Raw genomic sequence first — 23293 nt, 5'->3', positions numbered from 1 at the left:
AACCAGTTCGCATAACCCCTCTATCCAATATTTAATTATTCTTCTGCTATCACTTTTAATTCTGTTTTTAAGGATTTCCCCCCTCTGGTTGATTAAAATAATATATTTATAGTATGTAGCCCCAGCTCTGAGGTTTCATTTCTTAGTAGTCACAACCTGAAAAGTCTCTAATGCCTATCACACTGCACTGGGCTTAATTAACTGCACAAATAGATTGTTTCTCTAACACAAAAATTACCTAGAGAGAAAAATAAAAGGATAGGGAGGGAAGCTATGAGAAGCAGAAGCCAGAAGACAAATTTATCTCACTCAGGAAGCCATACTGGTTATCATAACAATAACAAATATTTATAGAGGGCTTTCATCCTGAAGAATCCCAGAGCCCCAGAGCAATGAACACTTGTGGTAAATAGATTAAAGGAACTACTCAGCCATCCAAAAGAGGAAGCCCTCTCTCCCAGGCTCAATGCACTAAGTCATTCCTGGGACAGCATTTGATTTTAGCTAAGGGATTTTAAAAGAAGCTGGTTGGAACTTTCAAGTCATAAAACCTGGACAGCATGCATAAAGAACATTCCAGAATTTCTTCACAAGAGAGAGCCTGGGAGCAACAGGCATGCCCATAGTTATCTTAAGTCTCATGTATTAAGATCTCAGTAGCTTTAGAAGCCAGTGAAACCTCACTGATTTAAGATAAAAAGTCATAAATACCATCAGATATTGTTTTATATCTTGAAACCATAGATTTATCTAGCAATACACACTTTTAGATAAATTAATTCAGTAAGCATTTAGTGAGTATATTAGAGAAGAAAAAAGGGCTTCCAATCTCTTTAGAAATTCAAGACACACCATTAATAATGAACTGTATGTTGATCTGGCTGCCTTCCTGGATCTAATATTAAGTAGCTGTATCATCTTGGACAAGTCATTTAGCATATCTGGATCTCAATTTCATCAAACTATATGTGTGTGTGTGTAAAAGAGGATGAGAGAGAGAGAATTGAAAGAGAATGTACCATACACATGTAACTTAATTTTTTGCCTTCCTATGGGAGTGGTCTCAAGTCATTTGGCTCAAGGTCCTATTTGGAAACCTGAGAAATGCAGTCTACTAGACAGCATGAAGTTCTCTTACAGTAAGTTTAATAAAACATTTAAAAAGAGGAGTAGATTGCAAGAAGTAAATGGGTAAATTGTTGATATATGATCATAATAGATATGTTGATGTATAAACCAGATCACATGCATGTTGATGTATGATCATGTGTGTTAATGTATGATCAGAGGCATGTTGTCGTATTAATTGTATCACAGGCACATTGATGTATGACCATAGGGGTAAAGCAAACTGTAAAGGTCATCTAGTCCACTAGTTTTCAAATGATTCCATGGAATGTTAAGATTCCTTGGGAGCCATCTCAGGACCCACCAAAGAGGCCAAGAGGGCTGGGCTCCCTATCCAATGATGAAATGAACTCTACAATATCCTCACTGTTTTTGAAAAATATTCAGCCTGTGTTGGAATAACTGTAGTTACTGGGAACTCCTTCCCTTGCACAGTAGTCTATTGCTCCCTAGGAGAACTCAAGACTTTTAGATAGATTTTCCTCATAGTAAGCTGAAATTTATTTCCTGTAGCTTCAACCTATTGATCCTAGCTCTAGTCCTGTAGCAAGAGAGAACAATGTAAATCCTTTTCCCCCATGATAGCACTTCAAATATTTAAAGACATATAACTGCCCAGAGTCATCTCTTCTCCAGTCTCAACAGTACCATTTTCTTCCCCATGCCCTCACATCCTACACCACTCTCTTTTGAACACAACTTTACATATGTCCTAAACCTCATGGCCCAGAACTACCCTTAAACCTTGATGTATTATCTCAAGTACAGAAAAATATAAGACAATTAAGTCTCCTGGTCTAGAGACTATGCTATGTTTACTTTTATTTATGCAACGTGAGATTACAGTTGCTCATAACAAGGATGGATCTCCTAAAACTCAAGAGAATTGCACTAGCACAGGAAAGAGTGGACTATATGTAGCTAGAGGTGATATATGTGCTACTGAAAGTGCCCAAACACAAAGCAAGATCATTATTTGGTAGGCATATCATAGAGGGGGTTTGGTGGGGAGATACTTTCCCCCATTTCCTTTGAGTATAGAAAGTCCAGGATTCCATGAATCAACTGACATTCTACTATGCTCATAAATCTCTACATCTAGACCTCTTCAGTGCTTCCTCAAAAGTTGAGTTGGTAAGGCATGTTCCTGCAAGAAATCTAGAGGACATTTAGGATTATAACGCCACAGCTGCCCTGATGATTTCATACACAATCTTTTCCAAAAAGGAAAGCAAGTGATAAAAATAGAAAGCAGCAGGGGCTTATTTTCAGCCCCCTAGTTATGTAAGAAGTCCTAGTGAGAAGAAGAGCACTAGTAAGAAAAGCAAGACTTAGAAGCTGGGTGTTCAGGCCCCAAAGCACAAGTCTTTATCTTCACAGCTGCATCAATACCAGGCATATGTACTTCACCTTCACTGTCCAGACACTTGCATGCCTCCTACCTATAAAGGGGGTCTTAAAGGGGCCTTCACTTACATCAAACATTTTTTTTTTTTTTTGTAGAGACAGAGTGTCACTTTATGCCCCTCGGGTTGAGTGCCGTGGCCTCACACAGCTCACAGCAACCTCCAACTCCTGGGCTTCAGCGATTCTCTTGCCTCAGCCTCCCGAGTAGCTGGGACTACAGGCGCCCGCCACAACGCCCGGCTATTTTTTGGTTGCAGTTCAGCTGGGGCCGGGTTTGAACCCACCACCCTCAGTATATGGGGCCAGCGCCTTACCGACTGAGCCACAGGCGCCGCCACAAACATTTTGTCTGGGTTTGGATGACATAATCACCTGCCTTTCACCCGGATCAATTTGCTCTGAGCCTTTAAAGTTGTGCTCTGATGTCACCAATTCTGATAGGGAGGTCTCTTCAGTTAGGCATAGTTCCCTCTTTCATCACCATAGCCTTTTGACAAGCCTAATCAAGATTCCAGAATCCACAGTAAATTCATGGACAATTTCCCTACACCCCTGATGAGACCCTTTTCTTTTCCTCCACAATCAATTCAAGGGAGTTTTATTAAGCACCTGATATGAGATAATGTATCTGAAAATCACTAAGAACACCCCCATTGTCTACTGAAAGAGAAAAAACATCAACTTCAGTTCCTTACTGTGGTACATGTTATATAGGACACATGTAATGTGACTCCCAGCCTAATTTTGAGCCTTATCTCCAATCACTCAGACTTCCTCTGCCCTGGCACATATGCATGTCCCATGGAGTAGCAATACCTAACAACTTGCCATTCTGTAAACATACTGTGTATTTAGTGTGTATGTGCTCATACTGCTCCCTCTGTGTTGGAGACCCCTGTCTACCTGGGGTTTCACACTCAATTTCCAAAATGAACTCTAATTTCTTTCTATAGCCTTTCCTATCTCTTTACTTCCCAAATTAATCACCAGACTGCACTCCCAAGCGATGTTATTGTAGCCTTAACAAATATTTATTACAACTACTTAGTTATGATCATATGTATTTCCATTAGACTCAAAAGCAGAGGCTCTGTCTTGGCTATCCTCATGTTCTCGACACTTAGTGCAGTGTTTGTGAAATATTGAAGGATGGAGGGCAGGAAGGAAGAAAGGAAGAGGGGGGAAGCAAGCAAGCAATTTTTCCCTTTACTAAATCTACTAAATCTTGAGCCCCTTCAGGGTAGCTACTACATCTTACTCATTTTTTTGTAACCACAATGACTTATACACAAAAGATTCATAATAAACCTCTGAAACTGAAAACAAGTAAAAAAATTCTTGAACACAAAATCATTAAATATATAGCTGCCCCCCTAAGTGCCTACAGTCTCAAAGTTGGAAAGAATAGTTTAACTAGGAAGCAATTTAATAAAATAGACAACCCCAAATGCTCTAGAATTTAGAGAAGAGAGAGGTGAATGTGGGCTGGAGCTGTGTAGGAAAGTGTTCTCCAACTGTAAGGGGCAAAGGAGTTATCTGGGGAATTTGTTAAAATGCAGAAGCTGATTCAGTAGATCAGGGGAGGCCTGAATCCTGCATTTCTAATAGGCTTCTAGCCAATGCTGCTCCTGCTGGTGTGAAGACCATATTCCTTTGAGCCACAGGTGCCGCCCTGGAGGCACTTCTTAAGCTAGGTGCACTTCCTAGCTGCTCTAGTTAGGTGGAAAGGGCAACATCAGCAGGAAGAATAGCACAGGTAAAGTAACAGAAGCAGGAAAAAATGTTTTATAAGAAGAGGGGTCTTATAAAGGTGTAATCAGTGAGAATGCTAGAAAGGTTAGGTGAAGCCAGATTATTACCTGGTATCAGAAACTCTTCTGAAGAGTTTGGACTTTCCATGTAAATTCCTAAGCAAGAACTTGTTTATCGTCTTGGCACCCATAGTACAGTGGTTACGCGCCAGTCACATGCACTGAGGCTGGCAGGTTCAAACCCAACCGGAGCTAGCTAAACGACAATGACAACTTCAACAAGAAAATAGCCAAGTTCTGTGGCAGGCGCCTGTAGTCCCAGCTACTCGGGAGGCTGAGGCAAGAGAATTGCTTGAGCCCAAGAATTTGAGGTTTCTGTGAGCTGTGATGTCACAGCACTCGGCCGAGGGTGACATAATGACACTCTAAAAGGAACTTGATTATCATCTTCATACCTTATATTGGCATAGAAATGTTCAGTTTATAAAACACATTTCTGCTATGTGTTTGTCATCTGGTCTTCACAACAATCCTGAGAGAGAGAGAGAGTTAGGTCTGGTGTTTTATTTTCATTCCCATTTTATAGGATGAGGAAAATGAAGATCCACGGAAGTGAAGTTACTTTCCCTAAGGTTACCCAAAGTTGAATTAGAGAGGTAGTACCCAAACCAAATTTTTATGACGCCCACTCCAAAGCAATTTTGCATCACATCATGCTGCAGATTGCCACTTTAAACTAGAGGGTCCTAAATTGCACTTGTGAAATTATCTTCGCATTATTCCAATCTTCTCTTTAACTGCAGCTCATTATCTGGCTAAGGGAAAAACAGCTTTTATAATTATAATACTCTGACCCAAAAGGCTATTAATTTCTTTCTACTTAATCATTGAGGGGTTTCTTCATGCCCCCCTCTATTCTCATTGTATGTTAAAGAAGAATGAAATTATTGGAGTAAGAATGTGGGAGGCACCTGTTAATCTATTTTGTTTGGGAAAATTAAATGAAACCAGTTTGAATCTCTAAATGAGATTCAGAGTCTCCTCCCTGAAGCCTTGCTATTGTAGTTTCACTTGCCATGTACTTTTTATTTGCACCTCCCAGCTTGGAGAATTGATCACTCTGTTATCGCCTATTGTGATTCTACAGGAGCCTATTGTTCTCCAAATTCCCTTCGTTAGAGATTTTTTTTTTTTGGGGGGGGAGATCTGCAAAGCTATGGCACTGACAATATATGACATCAGTGTCATACTTTCTTTCAGTTGCAAACAGCGTGTTTGGCCATGTTGGAATTCATTGGGTCCAAATTCCACCAAAGCAGCTCAGGAATTAGAAACATTTTTTTTTTTTTTCTATAGAGAGAGAAAGAGAAAGTGAGGTGGAGATAGATAGATAGATAGATAGATAGATAGATAGATAGATAGATAGATGAATTTAATTCAAAAGTCTATAGAACTTGGATGCTCAAACAAGTGACAAATCTAGCAGGTTCTCAACCAGCGTTTCAAACTTGATTAATGTCTAACATATCTGTTGAATGTTCAGGCAGTACCAAATTGAGTTTAATTGTGTTTACTGCATTTCTATGTAGGCCAAAAATGTACTGGCTGTGTGACCTTGGGCTAGTGCTTTAACTTCTCTCTCTGCACCTCACATTAGGAATTGTGCCTATATGTTGCTGTATGACCATGGTACTTTTCTTCAGAGTATTCGTAAATGTTGACAATTAAATATTTATTTGTGTGTTTTTCAACTAATACCTGGATACTGTGTCTCCCTCAAATAGAATGTAAGGTCCATGAGAATAGGAAGTTTGCCTACCTTCGTCATTGCTATATTTTAGCATCCAGCCTGGCCCCAGCACTTAGCACACAGTAGGCACACTATAAACATGTTGTTTAATGATGAGAAGACATTCTGAGAAATGGATCACTAGGCAATTTCATTATTATCATTATTATTTTTAGAGACAGCGTCTCACTTTGTCGCCCTCGGTAGAGTGCTGTGGCGTCACAGCCGATTCTCTTGCCTCAGCCTCCCGAGTAGCTGGGACTCCAGGTGCCCACCACAACGCCCAGCTATTTTTTTGTTGCAGTTTGGCCGGGGTCGGGTTTGAACCCCCCACCCTCGTTATATGGGGCTGGTGCCCTACTCATTGAGGCACAGGCACCGCCCAGCAATTTCATTATTGTGGGAACATCATACAGTGTATTTATACAAACATAGATGATATAGCCTACTATACACCTAGGCTGCAAACCTATAAGGCACGCTGGTGTACTGAATACTGTAGGAATTGGAAGGCAATGGTAAGTATGTGCATATCTAAACTTTAAAAAGTACAGTAAAAATACTGTATAAAAGATAAAAGGTGATATACTTCTATAGGACACTTATCATGAATGGAGCTTGCAGAACTGGAAATTGCTCTGGGTGGGATAGTGAGCGAGTGGTGAGTGAAGGTGAAGGCTTAGGATATTACTGTGCATTGAAAATTTTATAAACACTGTACACTTATGGTACACTAAACTTATAAAAAGTTTTCTTTTTTCCAATAATAAATTAACCTTAGATTACTGATTTTTTTACTTGATAAACTTTTTAATTGTTGTAACTTTTTACTCTTTTGTAATAACACCTGGCCAAAGCACAAAAACACTGTTTAGCTGTACAAAACTATTTTCTTTCTCTATATTTCTATTATCAGCTTTTTTTGTTTTTTTTTAATTTCCTTTTACTTTTCAAACTTTTTTGTTAAAAACTAAGACAGAAACACACATAGTAGGCTAGGCCTACACACAGGTCAGGATAATCCATTTCACTGTCTTCCACCCCCACATCTTGTCCCAGTTCAACGTCTTTAGGAACAATAACATGTGTGCAGCTGTCATCTCCTAGAATAACTGTGCCTTCTTCTGGAATACCTCCTGAACGACCTGCCTAAGGCTAACAGCTCACTTTTTGTTTTCTAAGTAGAAGAAATACACCCTAAAATAATGAAAAAAAGCATAATAAATACATAAACCAAGAACATAGACATTTATTATTATTATCAGATATCACACACTGTATATAATTGCATGTGCTATAATTTTGTTTTTTTGCAGTTTTTGGCTGGGGCTGGGTTTGAACCCACCACCTCTGGCATATGGGGCCGGAGCCCTACTCCTTTGAGCCACAGCTGCCGCCCCTGTATGTGCTATAATTTTATAAGACTGGCAATGCAATAGGATTGTTTACACCAGAATTACCACCAACTCTTGAGGAATGTGTTGCCCTATGATCTTAGGATAGCTCTAGACAACGGAAAATTTTAAGCTCCATTATAATCTTATGGGACTAATTGCCCTATATGTGGTTGTTTGTTGACTAAAATATCCTTTTTTTTTTTTTGAGACAGAGTCTCACTTGTCGCCGACGGTAGAGTACCGTGGCATGACAACTCACAGCAACCTCTTTTGGGCTTAAGTGATTCTCTTGCCTCAGCCTCCCAAGCAGCTGGGACCACAGGTGCCCACCACAACGCCCGGCTTTTTGTTGCTGTTGTTGCAGTTGTCATTGCTGTTCCAGCTGGCCGGGGCTGGGTTTGAACCCTTCATCCTCAGTATAGGAGGCCGGCACCCTATCCACTGAGCCACTGGCTCTGCCCAACTAAAATATCCCTAAAGGGTACATGACTGTATATGCTGACTGGGTGCAAGAACAAACTAATAAATCAATGAACAAAGGTGCTCATAAATCCACTATTTCAACCTACTATGAAATAATTAGTTGGCTTTGTTTTCCTCAAGGAAAAATGTGAGGAGACTTTGTTAGAAACTGTCTTCTCCAGTAGACCATAAGCCCCATGAGTGCTAAGATTATTTCTGGTTTTGCCCTCTGCTGTACCCCAGAACTAGCACAGTACCCAGCAAACAGTAAATGCTTCAGAAAGTTTTGTTGCATTAATCATAAATATACAGGCGAGACTTTTGCATCATTTGTGAATTTCATGAAAGGCTTACAAGGTGAATCTAATGTTTGCAGATGGTCTCACACATCAAACCTATAGCAGTACATATATCACAGAATGTCAGAAGTGAAAGGGACCTGTACATCAGTCAGGGGTCAGCAAACTTTTCCTGTAAAGGGCCAACAGGTAGGTGCTTTCAGCTTTGCAGGCAATATGGTCTCTGTCACAACTTCTGCACTCTAATGCTGTAGTAGAAAAACAACCTTAAGAACTTTGTCTTCTACCTCTGAAATTCTTTCTTCTGAATGGTCTAACCTGTTGCTGATACTTTCCATTGCATCTTTAAGTTTCCTAATTGACTGCTTCAGTTCCTTGAGCTCTGCTATATCTTTTCTATATTCTTCATATCATTCATTTCTTATTCGATTCTGTTTTTGGATTTCCTTTTGGTTATTTTCCACTTTATTAGCAGTTTCCTTCATTGTTTTCATCATTTCCTTCATTGTTTCCATCATTTCCTTCATTGTTTCCATCATGTGTATTCTAAATTCCCTTTCTGTCATTCCTAACATTTCTTTATAGGTGGAATCCTCTGCAGTAGCTACCTCATGGTCCCTTGGAGGGGTTGTTCTGGACTGGTTCTTCATGTTGCCTGGAGTTTTCTGCTGATTCTTCTTCATGAGTGATTTCTTTTATCTGTTTCCTTGCCCTAATTTTCCTTTCACTTCCTCTTGCTCTTTAAGTTCCCGTGCCTGTAGACTAAGGTTTCAATGAATCCTTTTGGTACAGGACCAGAAGGATGAGAAGGTTGAAGAGCAAGAAGGGTTGAAAGAAAGAAGGAAAGAACGAACGGAAAATAGAGAAAGGAGAGGGGGTGGGTAAAAGGAATATTGACAAAAAGAAGAGAGGGACAGAAAGAGGGAGACAGAGAAATATAGGTGTACAGTAGGGTACTTTGACACAATCTTAAAAAAACCCCAACCTCTGGGGGTGCCCAGTTGGGTGGTTCCCTTGAGGTCAGCAGCTCTTTGCTAACCTGATCAGACACAGTACCCCACTTCCACCAAGTAGAGAGGAAAGACAAAAACGCTATAAATCAAACCAAAACAAGCAAACAGAAAACTTTACAGAATAAAATTGGTGAAAAAACAAATAATAGGGATAGAAACACTAGCAAAAATGAAGTTCTAGTTATTGAAAAAGGCAGCAATGGGAAATTGTATTTAAACTAGAAAAATTGATTAAAAAAATCTGTACTGAAAAGGTTGAAATTAAAAAACAAAACAACAACAATAACATTAAATTAAACAAAAAACAAACAAACAAAAAGAAAAAACCAACCAAAAACAAAGCAGTATATCTATCTTGTTGAATATTGTCTGGGCAACAGGTGGTCTTCTGGGGTATGAGATGTTAATCACAATGATTCTGCGTTTTGTATGGAACCAGAAAAAAACTCCGTATAGCTAAGGCAGTTCTTAGTAATAAAAATAAAGCTGGGGCATCAGCATACCAGATTTTAGTCTGTACTACAAAGCCATAGTGGTCAAGACAGCATGGTACTGGCACAAAAATAGAGACATAGACACTTGGAATCGAATTGAAAACCAAGAAATGAAATTAACATCTTACAATCACCTAATATTCGACAAACCAAACAAGAACATACCTTGGGGGAAAGACTCCCTATTCAATAAATGGTGTTGGGAGAACTGGATACCTACATGTAAAAGACTGAAACTGGACCCACACCTTTCCCCACTCACAAAAATTGATTCAAGATGGATAAAGGACTTAAATTTAAGGCATGAAACAATAAAAATCCTCCAAGAAAGCATAGGAAAAACACTGGAAGATATCAGCCTGGGGAAAGACTTCATGAAGAAGACTACCATGGCAATTATAACAACAACAAAAATAAACAAATGGGACTTCATTAAACTGAAAAGCTTCTGTACAGCTAAGGAGACAATAACCAAAGCAAAGAGACAACCTACACAATGGGAAAGGATGTTTGCATATTTTCAATCAGACAAAAGCTTGATAACTAGGATCTATAGAGAACTCAAATTAATCCACATGAAAAAAGCCAACAATCCCATATATCAATGGGCAAGAAACATGAATAGAACCTCTAAAGAAGACAAACGAATGGCTAACAAACATATGAAAAAATGTTCATCACCCCTATCTATTAGAGAAATGCAAATCAAAACCACCCTGAGATACCATCTAACCCCAGTGAGAATGGCCCACATCACAAAATCTCAAAACTGCAGATGCTGGCGTGGATGTGGAGAGAAGGGAACACTTTTACACTGCTGGTGGGACTGCAAACTAGTACAACCTTTCTGGAAGGAAGTATGGAGAAACCTCAAAGCACTCAAGCTAGACCTCCCATTCGATCCTGCAGTCCCATTACTGGGCATCTACCCAGAAGGAAAAAAAAATCCTTTTATCATAAGGACACTTGTACTAGACTGTTTATTGCAGCTCAATTTACAATCGCCATAATGTGGAAACAGCCTAAATGCCCACGGATCCAGGAATGGATTAACAAGCTGTGGTATATGTATACCATGGAATACTATTCAGCTATTACAAAAAATGGAGACTTTACATCCTTCATATTAACCTGTATGGAAGTGGAAGACATTATTCTTAGTAAAGCACCACAAGAATGGAGAAGCATGAATCCTATGTACTCAATTTTGATATGAGGACAATTAATGACAATTAAGGTTATGGGGAGGGGAAGGAAAAGCAGAGAGAGGGAAGGAGGGAGGGGGCGGGTCTTGGTGTGTGCCACACCTTCTGGGGGCAAGACATGATTGCAAGAGGGACTTTACCTAACAAATGCAATCAGTGTAACCTGGCTTATTGTACCCTCAATGAATCCCCAACAATAATTAAAAAAAAAAAACAAAAAACCTTAGACAGGATTTAAATGAATAGGGTGGCTGTGTTATAATAAAACTTTATTTACAAAAACCAATAGCAGGCAGGTCCTGGCTGCAGTATGCTGACAACAACTAGCTCTAATCCCATCTTAACTTCCATATTTTATAGGTGAGAACAAAGAGGGACCATTTCCGCAGAGAGGGGAAATGACACTCTTCAAGGTCATACAGCTAACAGAAGATCTTTGATTCTCACGACACCACATACAGGCCATGTTTCAGGGTCTGCCTGCTTCAGTCCTAATGTTAGCATCGCCCTGCCTTGTTTATTTTTTAAAGCTAAGGAACTTTATCTTTTTTTTTTGGCTGGGGCTGGGTTCGAACCCACCACCCCGGGTATATGGGGGTGAAACCCTACTCCTTGAGCCACAGGCACTGCCCAGGAACTTCTTCTTAAATTTGATTTGTGTTGGTGGTGTTTCACTTTTACTTTTTATTATATCATTCATGTAGTCTGACAGCCTTGGGGGTCATCAGTTTCATGGAACGAATATACAACTTCCTTTATTTTGTTCACTTTCCTAGAGTTCCCTTCTCCCAACTTCAGATACGGTGTGTACTCGGTTTTCTTAGGCAAAATGTTCTGGTATCTATAGTATTAGGAGCTGGATGGGGAAATAGGAGGTGAGAGCTCTGTCATATCATGTCCTACCATACAACGTACCCAACTCTCTCACAAATCATTCCATAGCAGGGATTCACTGAGTTCCTACGGTATGTGCAGCACCAAGCTACATTTGAGAGAAAAGGAATAGTAAGGATGAGAATATTAATAATAGCTAATTTGGCTCAGCACCCGTTGCACAGTGGTTACAGCTCCAGCAAAGTTGGCGGGTTCCAACCTGGCCCTGGCCAGCTAAACAACAATGACAACTGTAACAAAAGACCTTGTGGCGCGTGCCTGTAGTCCCAGCTACTTGGGAGGCTGAGACAAGTGAATCGCTTAAGCCCAAGAGTTTGAGGTTGCTGTGAGCTGTGACGCCATTTCATTCTACTGAGGGCAACACAGTGAGACTCTGTCTAAAAAAACAAAAAACAAAAAAATGAAAAAAACAGCTAACTTTTTTGAGTTTGGATTATGTCAAGGGCTTTATGTATAACTTAAAGACCTCAACACAGGATCTTAAAGGATCAGAAAGACTAAGTTGCTAGGATTAGAACCCAATTTGGTCCATATCCAAACTCTGGGCTGTCTCTACCACTATTGCTGTTCTTAAGGCCATAGATCCTGAATAACTTTCTATAGACTGGAAGTTAAGAAGTTAAAGCTCCTAGTTCCATGCACAAAATGCACAAAATGCACAAAATGCACTCACATGTTCTTATTGCTCATCACTTTTACTCACATGCTGACCAGTAGGCACATTACTAATGTGTCTCTGACCCCCTGAAACTCTCATCACACCCTGAACAAGTGATAGCCTTCCACACTGTGTCTTTGCATGGAATGTCCATTCTTCCTGGAATGCTGCCCACCAATGTCCTGTGCTCTACCAAGACTCATCTCAAATATCACCTTTTCTGTGACACTTTCCTAATGCCCCTGGAGAGATGGAATCAGTTTCCTTTCCATGCTTTTCCCTTTGCTTTGTTTAAACCTTTATTCTTGGATCTATTAAAGCATCTGTTCTCTGGTTTATCACATTCACTCTGAACTCTACTGAGACAGAGCCTGCCTTATTGATTTCCTTTTTAAAATAACATCTATTGTGTGTTTTTAATATAGAAAAGCATAAAAAAGAAAAATAATTCATCTCTCAGAAACCCCTTTTGGCCTTTAAAAAAATAAAGCAATATATGAACATGGTAAAAAAAAAAGTTCAAACCGTACAAAAAAGTACAAAATGAAAATTAAAAGTCTCCTACTAGCTGACCCTCACCCTAGAAAAAAATCTTTGATCACAGTTTCTTGCATATCCTACCAGAAAAATGTTCATACATATATGTCAGAACTTACATATATAGTGTATCTTATATATTTTCATAAACACAATGTTATACACTTGAATTTTTTCACTTTATTCTTTATCTCAGACAGTTTTTAAATCATCACATGTAGGTCAACCTCATTCTTTTAAGTAGCTACAAAGAATATTATTTTGGATGGAATGTAAGTTAGTTAACTAGTCTCCTATCTATGGACATTTAGTCTTTTTTTCAGTGTTACTGTTATCAGTGACACTGTAATCAAAATCCATATAGTAACTCCTTGTGAATGTGATGCATCCCAATTTCAGAGACACTAAAAGATGCATAAAATATACATCCATAAAATAAATTTGTACCTTAGAATCAAGGAAGTATGGTATGTTGTGGGACAGTCTCCAAGAAGTAGAATTGATAGATGAAAGTGTATGTGGATTTAAATTTTGGCACGTGTTGCCAAATTGCCCAAGAAAAAGGCTACATCACTGTCTACTCCCACCACCAGGGTATGAGAACACTTCCCCACACTTTTGCCAACACTTGGCAATAGCCAATTTTTTAATTGCCAAAGAGACTGTGCTTAACTTACGTTCATGAACTACAGTTTGAAAATTGATATACTTAATTCCTTTTCAATCTTGCAGCCTGATTTCTTGTGAAATTTCGACAACTAAGTGGCCCCAGTAAATCAGAAGTTTTTAAGTAAAAGTTCATTCAAAGAGAAAGTTTTCCATCAGAGAAGCATCTCTGAGCCAAAGCACAACAAGACAGACAACGGGACAGATGCAGTGCTGGACATTTTATACAAGAAAGACACTCCCTCCTCCTATAGGAGCTGTTGAGATCACTCATATTTGAAGCAAGAGTTCATGTTTCTCTGCCCCCCTCTCCTGACCTTGCTTAGCTGATTGCCTTTTTGGATTTCTGGACCATGTTTCAGCCAGCCCCCATATCTGTCTAAAATCTTTTGTCTTCTGGGAAAAGTTCTATTTCCCCTCGGAAGACATCTTATTTCATCTGCTGATCTTGACATCTAGATAACAAAACCTGTTTTTGAGAGTAATACACTTTTAGCTGACTTGACAGCTTTGAGTTTTTGTTATTGTCCTCTCGGTGTTGGGATGGGTTCTCTTGCTACCAAGAGTGAGGTAGCTGTCTGGTGTGAGGGCTCCTCAGATCTTCAACAGAGTGCCCACTTAGTTAAATACCCCAGAGAAGACCAGACAGATGAAAGCTACTTAATTGATTCAATAAATATTTTTTGAGCAAATACCAAATACCAGATATTAGTCTAAGTTCTAGTGGCATAGCAATGAACAAAATATCTAAAACCCCTGCCTCTGTGGAGCCTACATTTTGTGTGTGTGTGTGTGTGTGTGTATGCATTCATGCACATATCTGTGGGTAGGGGTGTGGAGTGGAAAGGACATAATAAAAAAACTAACATAAATTATGGTATGGCAGATGGTGTTATGAAAAAAAAATAAATCAGGGAAAGGAGACAGGCAATACTAGGGGTTGGTTGAGCTTTCATTTGGTGAGCACCTACTATACATCAGGCCCAGTGACAGGTGTGTTCCATACATAATGAAATAAGAGACAGGAAAAAGAACAAGACTGGGGTGGGAGGAGGAAGGCAGCAGCTCTGCTTAGTTTAAGTTTGTCTTTAAAATCAGTACAAGGAACAAAGCAGGAGTTATCACCTTACCAGACTTCAAACTATACTACAAGGCTATTGTAACCAAAACAGCATGATACTGGCACAAAAACAAAGACATAGACCTAAAGATCAGAAGAGAGAATCCACAGATGAAATCATCCCCATACTCTCATCTGATTTTTGATGAAACAGATAAAAACATATACTGGGGAAAAGAATTTCTGTTCAGTAAGTGGTGCTGGGAAAACTGGGTAGCCACATGTAAAAGACTGAAACAGGATCCACACCTCTCACCCCTCACAAAAATTAACTCACAATGGATTGAAGACCTTTTTCTTTTTTTTTTTTTTTTTGTAAATAAAAAACATTTATTGGTGTCACTTATGGTAGAAAAAAGTTCCTACACCAGATGCACATGACCCAATTGTTAAATAGAACATATGTAAAGTGAACACAGGCCCTAACCCAGCATTTTTACTCAGTTTCTAAGACAGCCAATTCTTCTTCTCCCCCCACCCCAAGACATGTGAGCAACTGCTAATGAAAAGCAGTAAACAGCCACTTGGGCTATAGCATTTTCAACTCCACTCCGAGGTAAAGATTCCAATTTTTTCCTAACGAAAGTTCCTGAGTCCAGTATTTACAATATTATAGCACTAGCAGATCAGTGTCTACAACTCATCCTTTTCTGCTGTATCTTCATCACCAGTTGGGGGAGGACCTGCACTTCCATAGAGTTTGCTGATAATTGGCTGAACAATTTCTTCCAGTTCCTTCTTTTTAGCTTTGAAGTCTTCAATGTCAGCATCTTGGTGGCTTTCCAGCCATTCGATCTTTTCTTCTACAGCTTTTTCCATGGTTTCTTTATCTTTGGAGGAAAGTTTACCTCCCAGCTTTTCTTTATCTCCAATCTGATTCTTTAGAGAATAGGCATAACTTTCCAACTCATTTCCAGTATCAATGCGCTCCTTGAGTTTTTTGTCTTCCTCAGCAAATTTTTCAGCATCATTAACCATCCTTTCAATTTCTTTAGGTGTCAGGCGATTCTGGTCGTTGGTAATTGTGATCTTATTTTTGTTCCCTGTACCCTTGTCTTCAGCTGTTACTCGAAGAATGCCATTCACATCTATGTCAAAGGTGACTTCAATCTGTGGGACCCTACGGGGAGCAGGAGGAATTCCAGTCAGGTCAAATGTACCCAGAAGGTGGTTGTCTTTTGTCAGAGGTCGTTCACCTTCATAGACTTTGATTGTAACAGTTGGTTGATTATCAGAAGCTGTAGAAAAAAATTGAGACTTCTTGGTGGGCACCACAGTGTTCCTTGGAATCAGTTTGGTCATAACACCTCCCACAGTTTCAATACCAAGTGTAAGGGGACACACATCAAGCAATACCAGATCATCTGTATCCTGATCACCAGAAAGTACACCAGCCTGGACAGCAGCACCATATGCTACAGCCTCATCTGGGTTTATGCCATGGGATGGCTCCTTGCCATTAAAGAATTGTTTAACCAGTTGTTGCATCTTTGGAATTCGAGTAGAGCCACCAACAAGAACAATTTCATCAATATCTGACTTCTTTAAATCAGAATCCTCCAACACTTTCTGGACAGGCTTCATGGTAGACCAGAACAGATCCATGTTTAGCTCTTCAAATTTGGCCCGAGTTAGGGTCTCAGAAAAGTCTTCTCCTTCATAGAAGGACTCAATTTCAATTCTTGCTTGCTGTTGAGAAGACAGAGCCCGTTTGGCCTTTTCTACCTCACGCCGCAGTTTCTGCACAGCTCTATTGTCCTTCCTAACATCTTTTCCAGTCTTCTTTTTGTACAGCTTGATGAAGTGCTCCATAACACGGTGGTCGAAGTCTTCTCCACCCAGATGAGTATCTCCATTAGTGGCCACGACTTCAAAGACACCATTGTCAATGGTGAGTAGAGATACATCAAAGGTTCCACCACCCAGGTCAAACACCAGGATGTTTTTTTCTCCCTCCCTCTTATCTAGGCCATAAGCAATAGCAGCTGCTGTAGGTTCATTGATGATCCTCATAACATTCAGTCCAGCAATAGTTCCAGCATCTTTGGTTGCTTGACGCTGGGCATCATTGAAATAGGCTGGTACAGTAATAACTGCATGGGTAACCTTCTTTCCCAGATAAGCCTCAGCAGTTTCTTTCATTTTGGTGAGAACCATGGCAGAAATTTCTTCAGGAGCAAATGTCTTTGTTTGCCCACCTCCAATATCAACTTGAATGTATGGTTTAGTTTTCTTTTCAACCACCTTAAAAGGCAAGAACTTTATGTCCTGCTGCACAGAGGGATCGTTCCATGTGCGGCCAATGAGCCGTTTGGCGTCGAAGACAGTGTTCTCAGGGTTGGAGGTTAGCTGGTTCTTGGCGGCATCGCCAATCAGACGCTCCCCTTCGGGAGTGAAGGCCACATAAGACGGCGTGATGCGGTTGCCCTGGTCGTTGGCGATGATCTGTACGCGGCCGTTCTTGAAAACCCCGACACAGGAGTAGGTGGTCCCCAGATCAATGCCGACCACTGTGCCCACGTCCTCCTTCTCGTCCTCCTCCTTGGCCCGCACTGTGCCGAGGAGCAGCAACATCGCTGCCACCAAGGAGAGCTTCATCTTGCTGGTGACTAGGTCACCAGGCAGGAAGGACATCGCAGGCAATCCTGCCACAGGCCGCAGCACACGAGCGCAGCGAGCTTATGGGTCTGAGGGTGGCAGGGCTCCGAGGTCACGAGGAGCCAAGAACAAGGCGAAGGCAGGTCTGGGACCCGAGGCCGTGGCGCTCACCTCTCACATTCGAGAAACACCTTAGTCAGTCAGGTCTGTGCAGTCTTGGCCGGCGTTGACCGCGCCGTTGCCGACTGCCTTATATACCCTCTCCCCAGCCCCGTGGAGGCCGCAGATTGGTGAAGGTGCTGCTCGTTGGAGGCCGCTGATTGGTCCATGCCAGCCGCTGCCGATTCGTGGCATCCTCCACACTGACGTCACTGCTACGCCCCTCTGGGGGAACTCTGGATTGAAGACTTTTTTTTTGAGACAGAGTCTCACTTTGTCACCCCTGGTAGAGTGCCATAGTATCATAGCTCACAGCAACTTCAGACTCTTGGGCTCAAGCGATTCTCTTGCTTCAGCCTCCTGAGTAGCTAGGACTACAGGTGCCTGCCACAATGCCCGGTTATTTTTAGAGACAGGGTATCACTCTTGCTCAGTCTGGTCTTGAACTCCTGAGCTCAAGCAATCCACCCACTTCAGCCTCCCAAGAGCTAGGATTACAGGTGTGAGCCACCGTGCCTATCCTGGATAAAAGATTTAAACTTAAGGCAGGAAACTATAAGAATCCTAGAAGAAAAAAATGTTGGAAAAACTCTTACTGGTATTAGTCTAGGCAAAGAATTCACGAAAAAGACCCCCAAAACAATCACGGTAACAACCAAAATAAATAAATGGGACCTGATCAAATTAAAAATCTTCTGCAGAGCCAAGGACACAATCAAGAGAGCAATAGGAAAAAATATTTGCATGCTATATTCCTGATAAAGGACTGATAACCAGAATCTACAAAGGACCCAAGCAAATCTCCAAGAAACAACCAACCACATTAAAAAGCGGGCGAAATACATGAACAGATACTTTTGGAGATACACTAATGGCCAACAAACTCATGAAAAAATGCTCTGTGTTTCTAATCATTAGGGAAATCCAAATCAAAACCACAAGATATCACCTAACTCCAAAGAGAATTGCTTTATTATTAAGTCCCAAAATAACAGACACTGGCACAGATGTCAAGAGAAAGGAACTTTTTTACATTCATGGTGGGATTGCAAACTAGTATGACCTCTATAGAGAATCACGTGGAGATACCTCAAAGAACTTAAAGTAGACCTACCATTTGATCCAGCAATACCATTGCTGGGTATATACCCAAAGGACAAAAGGTCATTTTAAAAAATGGACATCTGGGCTTGGCGCTCATAGCACAGTGGTTATGGCGCCAGCCACATGCACCAAGGCTGGTGGATTCCAGCCCAGCCTGGGCCAGCTAAACAACAATGACAGTTGTAACAAGAAAATAGCTGGTCATGCGCGGTGCCTGTGGGTCAGTGAGTAGGGCACTGGCCCCATATACTGAGGGTGATGGGTTTGAACCCGGCCCTGGCCAAACTACAAACAAAAAGTAGCCGGGTGTTGTGGCGGGCACCTGTAGTCCCAGCTACTCGGGAGGCTGAGGCAAGAGAATCACCTAAGCCCAAGAGCTGGAGGTTGCTGTGAGCTGTGACGCTACGGCACTCTACCCAGGGCGACAAGGTAAAAGTCTGTCTCTAAAAAAAAAAAAAAAAAAGTAGCTAGGCATTGTGGTCAGCACCTGTAGTCCCAGCTACTTGGGAGACTGAGGCAAGAGAATCACTTAAGCCCAAGAGTTGGAGGTTGCTGTGAGCTGTGATGCAAACCAAACATATGTACTTAATACTAGGTTGGATCTGATTGATCAATACTTAAGTGTACTTATGGGAGTAAAAATCAGTGAAAATCAAGCACGGAGAGTGGTGAGAAGGGGGTGGGTAAATTCACACCTATTGAGTATGATACACACTATCTTGATGGGGGCACGCTTACAACCTTGACTCAATTCATTAAAAAAAAGTATGTAAACAAAACATGTGTATCCCCCTAATATTTTGAAATAATCAATAAATAATAAAAATAAAAAAATAAAATGAGTCTCAGGGCTGACACTGTGTAGGTTCATTAAAGAGTAGTGGACAAGGAAGGGAGAAGACAAAGTACCACATCTCAGGTTTTGGTGTTTTTTGGTATCTCTCTCTCTCTTTCTTTCTTTTTTTTTTTTTTTTTTTTTGAGACAGAGTCTCACTTTGTCACCTTGGTAGTGGGCTATGGCATCACAGCTCACAGCAACCTCCAGCTCTTGGGCTCAAGTGATCCTCTTGCCTCAGTTTTTCTATTTTTAGTAGAGACGGGGGTCTCCCTTTTGTTTTGCTCAGGCTGGTCTCCAACATGTGAGTTCAAGCAATCCACCCGCCTCAGCCTCGCAGAGTGCTAGGATTACAGGCGTGAGCCACTGAGCCCAGCTAAGTTTTAGGTATTTCTCATAGCATGTCTTCGGGATTTATTCAGGGGACTATTTCAAGATCAGACACATTCCTATTCTGATATTAAGCACAATATAGCACCCAAAGGCAAATGTATACTCTTCTGGATGATCTGTAAAGCTCCTCTTCTTCTAATCACATAGTAATTAAATGTATAAGGAAGAAAAGCTGGAGTGCAAAGAGTGTGTGTGGTGCTAGGTGTTGCCTATGTAAAAAAAAAAAAAATGGTGAGTGCTATGAGAGGTACGGGTTAGATCAATGTACACCATGACAGAGGCGCTACTCGGAGAAAAAAAAGACCAGTATGGGAGGTGGAGAATAAGAGTATGTGACTAAGTGTAAAGGATGGAAAAAAGAGAAAGAACAAAAGCAGGGAAAAAGTTAGTCAAGCTGCTGCTGAGTTTATGAGAAACAAGTAAAAATGAAATCTCCACTTTGCTCCCCCTGCACAGACTTAAACCCTCACCCCCAAACAAGCATTAAAGCCAACAAGTTGGTTAAAATGCTTTTCATGCACTTTGCAAAATGAAGGAAACTAATAGTCATTTTTCTTACTGGGAAAGGATAGGCCTCTCAACATCAAAGAACGACCCCTCTTTTCAATGGGGCAGCTTCCCACAGCAGTACCTGGCTCCCTTAATCTCAGAAACTACAATAAATGCACAAGCCCCCTTTTGTGTGGAACTTCTGTCTAATCAAAACTAATCGCCACACAGATCTTTGTCTAACATATCTGAGTAACAGAGCCCAAATCTTTGCCTTAGCAGAGGCCTCCTGGTAAACTCCTGTGACTAAGGGAAAGGGTGATTGATTGGACTGTCTGGCTTCCTCAGTGTTCTGTGAAAACTCTACATTGACAGGAATCAAATCAGATAAACCCAAGGCACTTGGAAAACAAGGATACAGTCCAACTCTCTACATTTGGATTGACTGGGACTAGGCAGATCTGACTACTGACAAATTGAAAAGATCAGAAATGCCTTAAAACCTGTTTTCTGGGAGGGGAGCTGAGGAAGTCCAATAGTGTGTGGGGGAAGGAGCTGTTGTGTAAGGAGGCCCTCAATATAAAGAAGGTAAAAGTTCAGTCTCTATGGAGGAGCTAAATAAAGAAGACCCCTCGTGTAAGCTAACTTGTCTAGCAAAACAGTCAAGGCAAACCAGGGCTCCAGTGATTGAAAGCTAGAGATGGCTATCATTTATTGAGTGTTTATGGTAAGCCATGTGGAGGTGCAATGTGTTTTGTTTAGAATAACTCACTTAGTCTTCAAATAAACTCTATTAACTATGTAGTATTATTATTCCAATTTAGTAGTTAGAAGATTCCGCCTCAGAGAAGTTAAAGAACTTGTCTGAAATCACAATTAAGTGGGTAAACTGGGATTCGAACCTCGCCCAGGTCTATTTAACTGCTAAGCTTGTGCTCTTTCCTCTACATGATCCCACCTTTCCAGGAATCTATCTAGTGCATTTGGTACAAAGTTTTCTCTCGTATGTATTTTTTTCTCTACACAGCTTTTCCTAATTCTGAGTCTGTGCCTTAATCAAGGGGCCTTCATAAGGTCCATTTTTCTTCCCCGGAATCTTATCTCTCTTTTTAGCCAGGACATACCGAGAACTTAAGAGCCTGCCTGAATTTAAAATTTAAAACTCACTTCTCTTGAAAAAATTTTCTAATCCTAGACTGCTCATGTTGGAAATCTTTTACAAAGTCCCAACCCCTGCATTGTGGAGGGGCTGGCCTAAAGTTCAGACAGAAGTGACAAGCCAAAGGTCAAAGAGCTATGGAATATGGTGAAGTTTGTGTCAAGAATAAACCCAGGTCTCCAGAATCCAGTTCAGCACTCCTTTCCCTCCAGCTTCCCTCTCCTTGTTCTCCACTCTTACCCCTGATTAAGCTCTTCTTCCCTGATTAAGCCCATTATATCTTCCCACCCCCTACTCCATCCTACATACTTCATTTTGTTCATTACTGTCCAAAGCAGGGCCTCTACATCAGTCACGCCTGTCACCTTGAGACCACTTCACTGTTCATTTACTCTAGAGTCTCTTCACACATATGCATAATGTTTGTGGCTTACAAATGTTTATAACTAGGTTAACCTCCTTAGGTCCATCAGTTCCTTTAAATTTGTTTTCTTTTATGTGCATTCCTCTGTGTCCCCCAGAGGGCTTACAGGTGCTTAGTAAACACTGCTTAAATTAACAAATATTGTCTCCTTGAAAAAACTGTTTGTTAAAAGCATATATCCTCCACCAAAAGAAAATAAAACAGGGTAAAAATACTCCTTATCAGTTCTCATTAGAATTTGACAAAGTATACACTAGTTAATTAGCCCTTAGCAAAAGCTTAGATAAGAGCCTAAGGATGCTAATTAGCCCCAGGCCCCACACAAACTAAAGGCAGAGAAGTGGGAAAATATTTAAAGCAAATTTTCTTTTCAAGAGAGTATGCTTACATGAAAACCAAGCATGGCATATTTACAACATTATATGTTTAACTAAGCCAGACTAGAAGCAAAGGGACCAGAAAAACATGACAATTCATCTTCAAAGCAGCTCACTCGCCACTTAATTCTCAAAACACCTCTTTGAGGTAGGTAAGTATTATTCCATTGGAAGAATGGGAAAACTAAGATATCCATGCTAAGTGACTGGGGGGGGGGGCGGTGTTAAAGTTGCCCAGGGTATTTAGACATGGAATGGATATATTAGCACATTCATTAATGCTCATGAACCATTAAGAGCATTGTCCCCCTAATAGAGATGTGCCTGACTTTTGAAGTTAATTTTAAAAGGGGTATATATCAAATCCTATTATCAATGCGCAGAGAAGTTTCCCAATGGTGAGTAAATTCTTTGGTAAAGTAAACAACCATTTCATTTATACATTTGGTATATAACCCCCTCCCTTTTTAATTGCAAAGTCCTTGGACTAGCTGTCTAACCAAAAAAAAAAAAAAAAGAGAGAGAGAGCTAAAATCCACCAGTAGAACTCACAGAAGAGCAGCAATTTAGAATGCTTTTTTTCAAAATGTTAATAACTACTTCATTTATTATACTGATTAGACTTCACACTTGCTCTAAGGGTGGGAGTAAGGGTTGACCATCCATGACACAGAAGGATTGTTGTTATCAGCACTTGGCAGAATTTCATTCAGCTATTTGAAATCAGGAGAGAGCGCTCTGATTCATTTTTAAAAGGCTTGCAGCCTCTTTAATAAAATTTACAAAAGTATTTTCAAAGCGTTAAGTAAGTAAACGGGAAAGAGAAGTGCAATAAAGTTGTCTTTTCTGAGTTGTCTGTCCCCTGGAAACCATTAACATCCATCTGAGTTAGCTCAAGGACTTAGTATCATTTTAAGTAATCAAGGGGAAGGCTC

At 40.6% G+C, this 23293-nt stretch overlaps 2 protein-coding genes across 2 annotated transcripts in view; both read right to left on the bottom strand.

Annotated features, from left to right (window-relative positions):
* The window catches only part of COL4A6 (collagen type IV alpha 6 chain), a 333285-nt gene that overhangs the window by 237804 nt on the left and 72188 nt on the right, over positions 1-23293 (bottom strand). The window lies entirely within an intron of this gene.
* LOC128577328 (endoplasmic reticulum chaperone BiP-like) lies at positions 15151-17637 on the bottom strand. The gene has a single exon (XM_053579524.1). The coding sequence runs from the start codon at positions 17452-17454 to the stop codon at positions 15454-15456; it is 2001 nt and encodes a 666-aa protein (XP_053435499.1). The 5' UTR covers positions 17455-17637; the 3' UTR covers positions 15151-15453.

The sequence above is a fragment of the Nycticebus coucang genome, chromosome X (genome assembly GCF_027406575.1).
Source record: "Nycticebus coucang isolate mNycCou1 chromosome X, mNycCou1.pri, whole genome shotgun sequence".
Lineage (NCBI taxonomy): Eukaryota > Metazoa > Chordata > Mammalia > Primates > Lorisidae > Nycticebus > Nycticebus coucang.
Note: the sequence above shows the minus strand (reverse complement) of the source record. Positions and strands in the feature narration are given on the sequence as shown.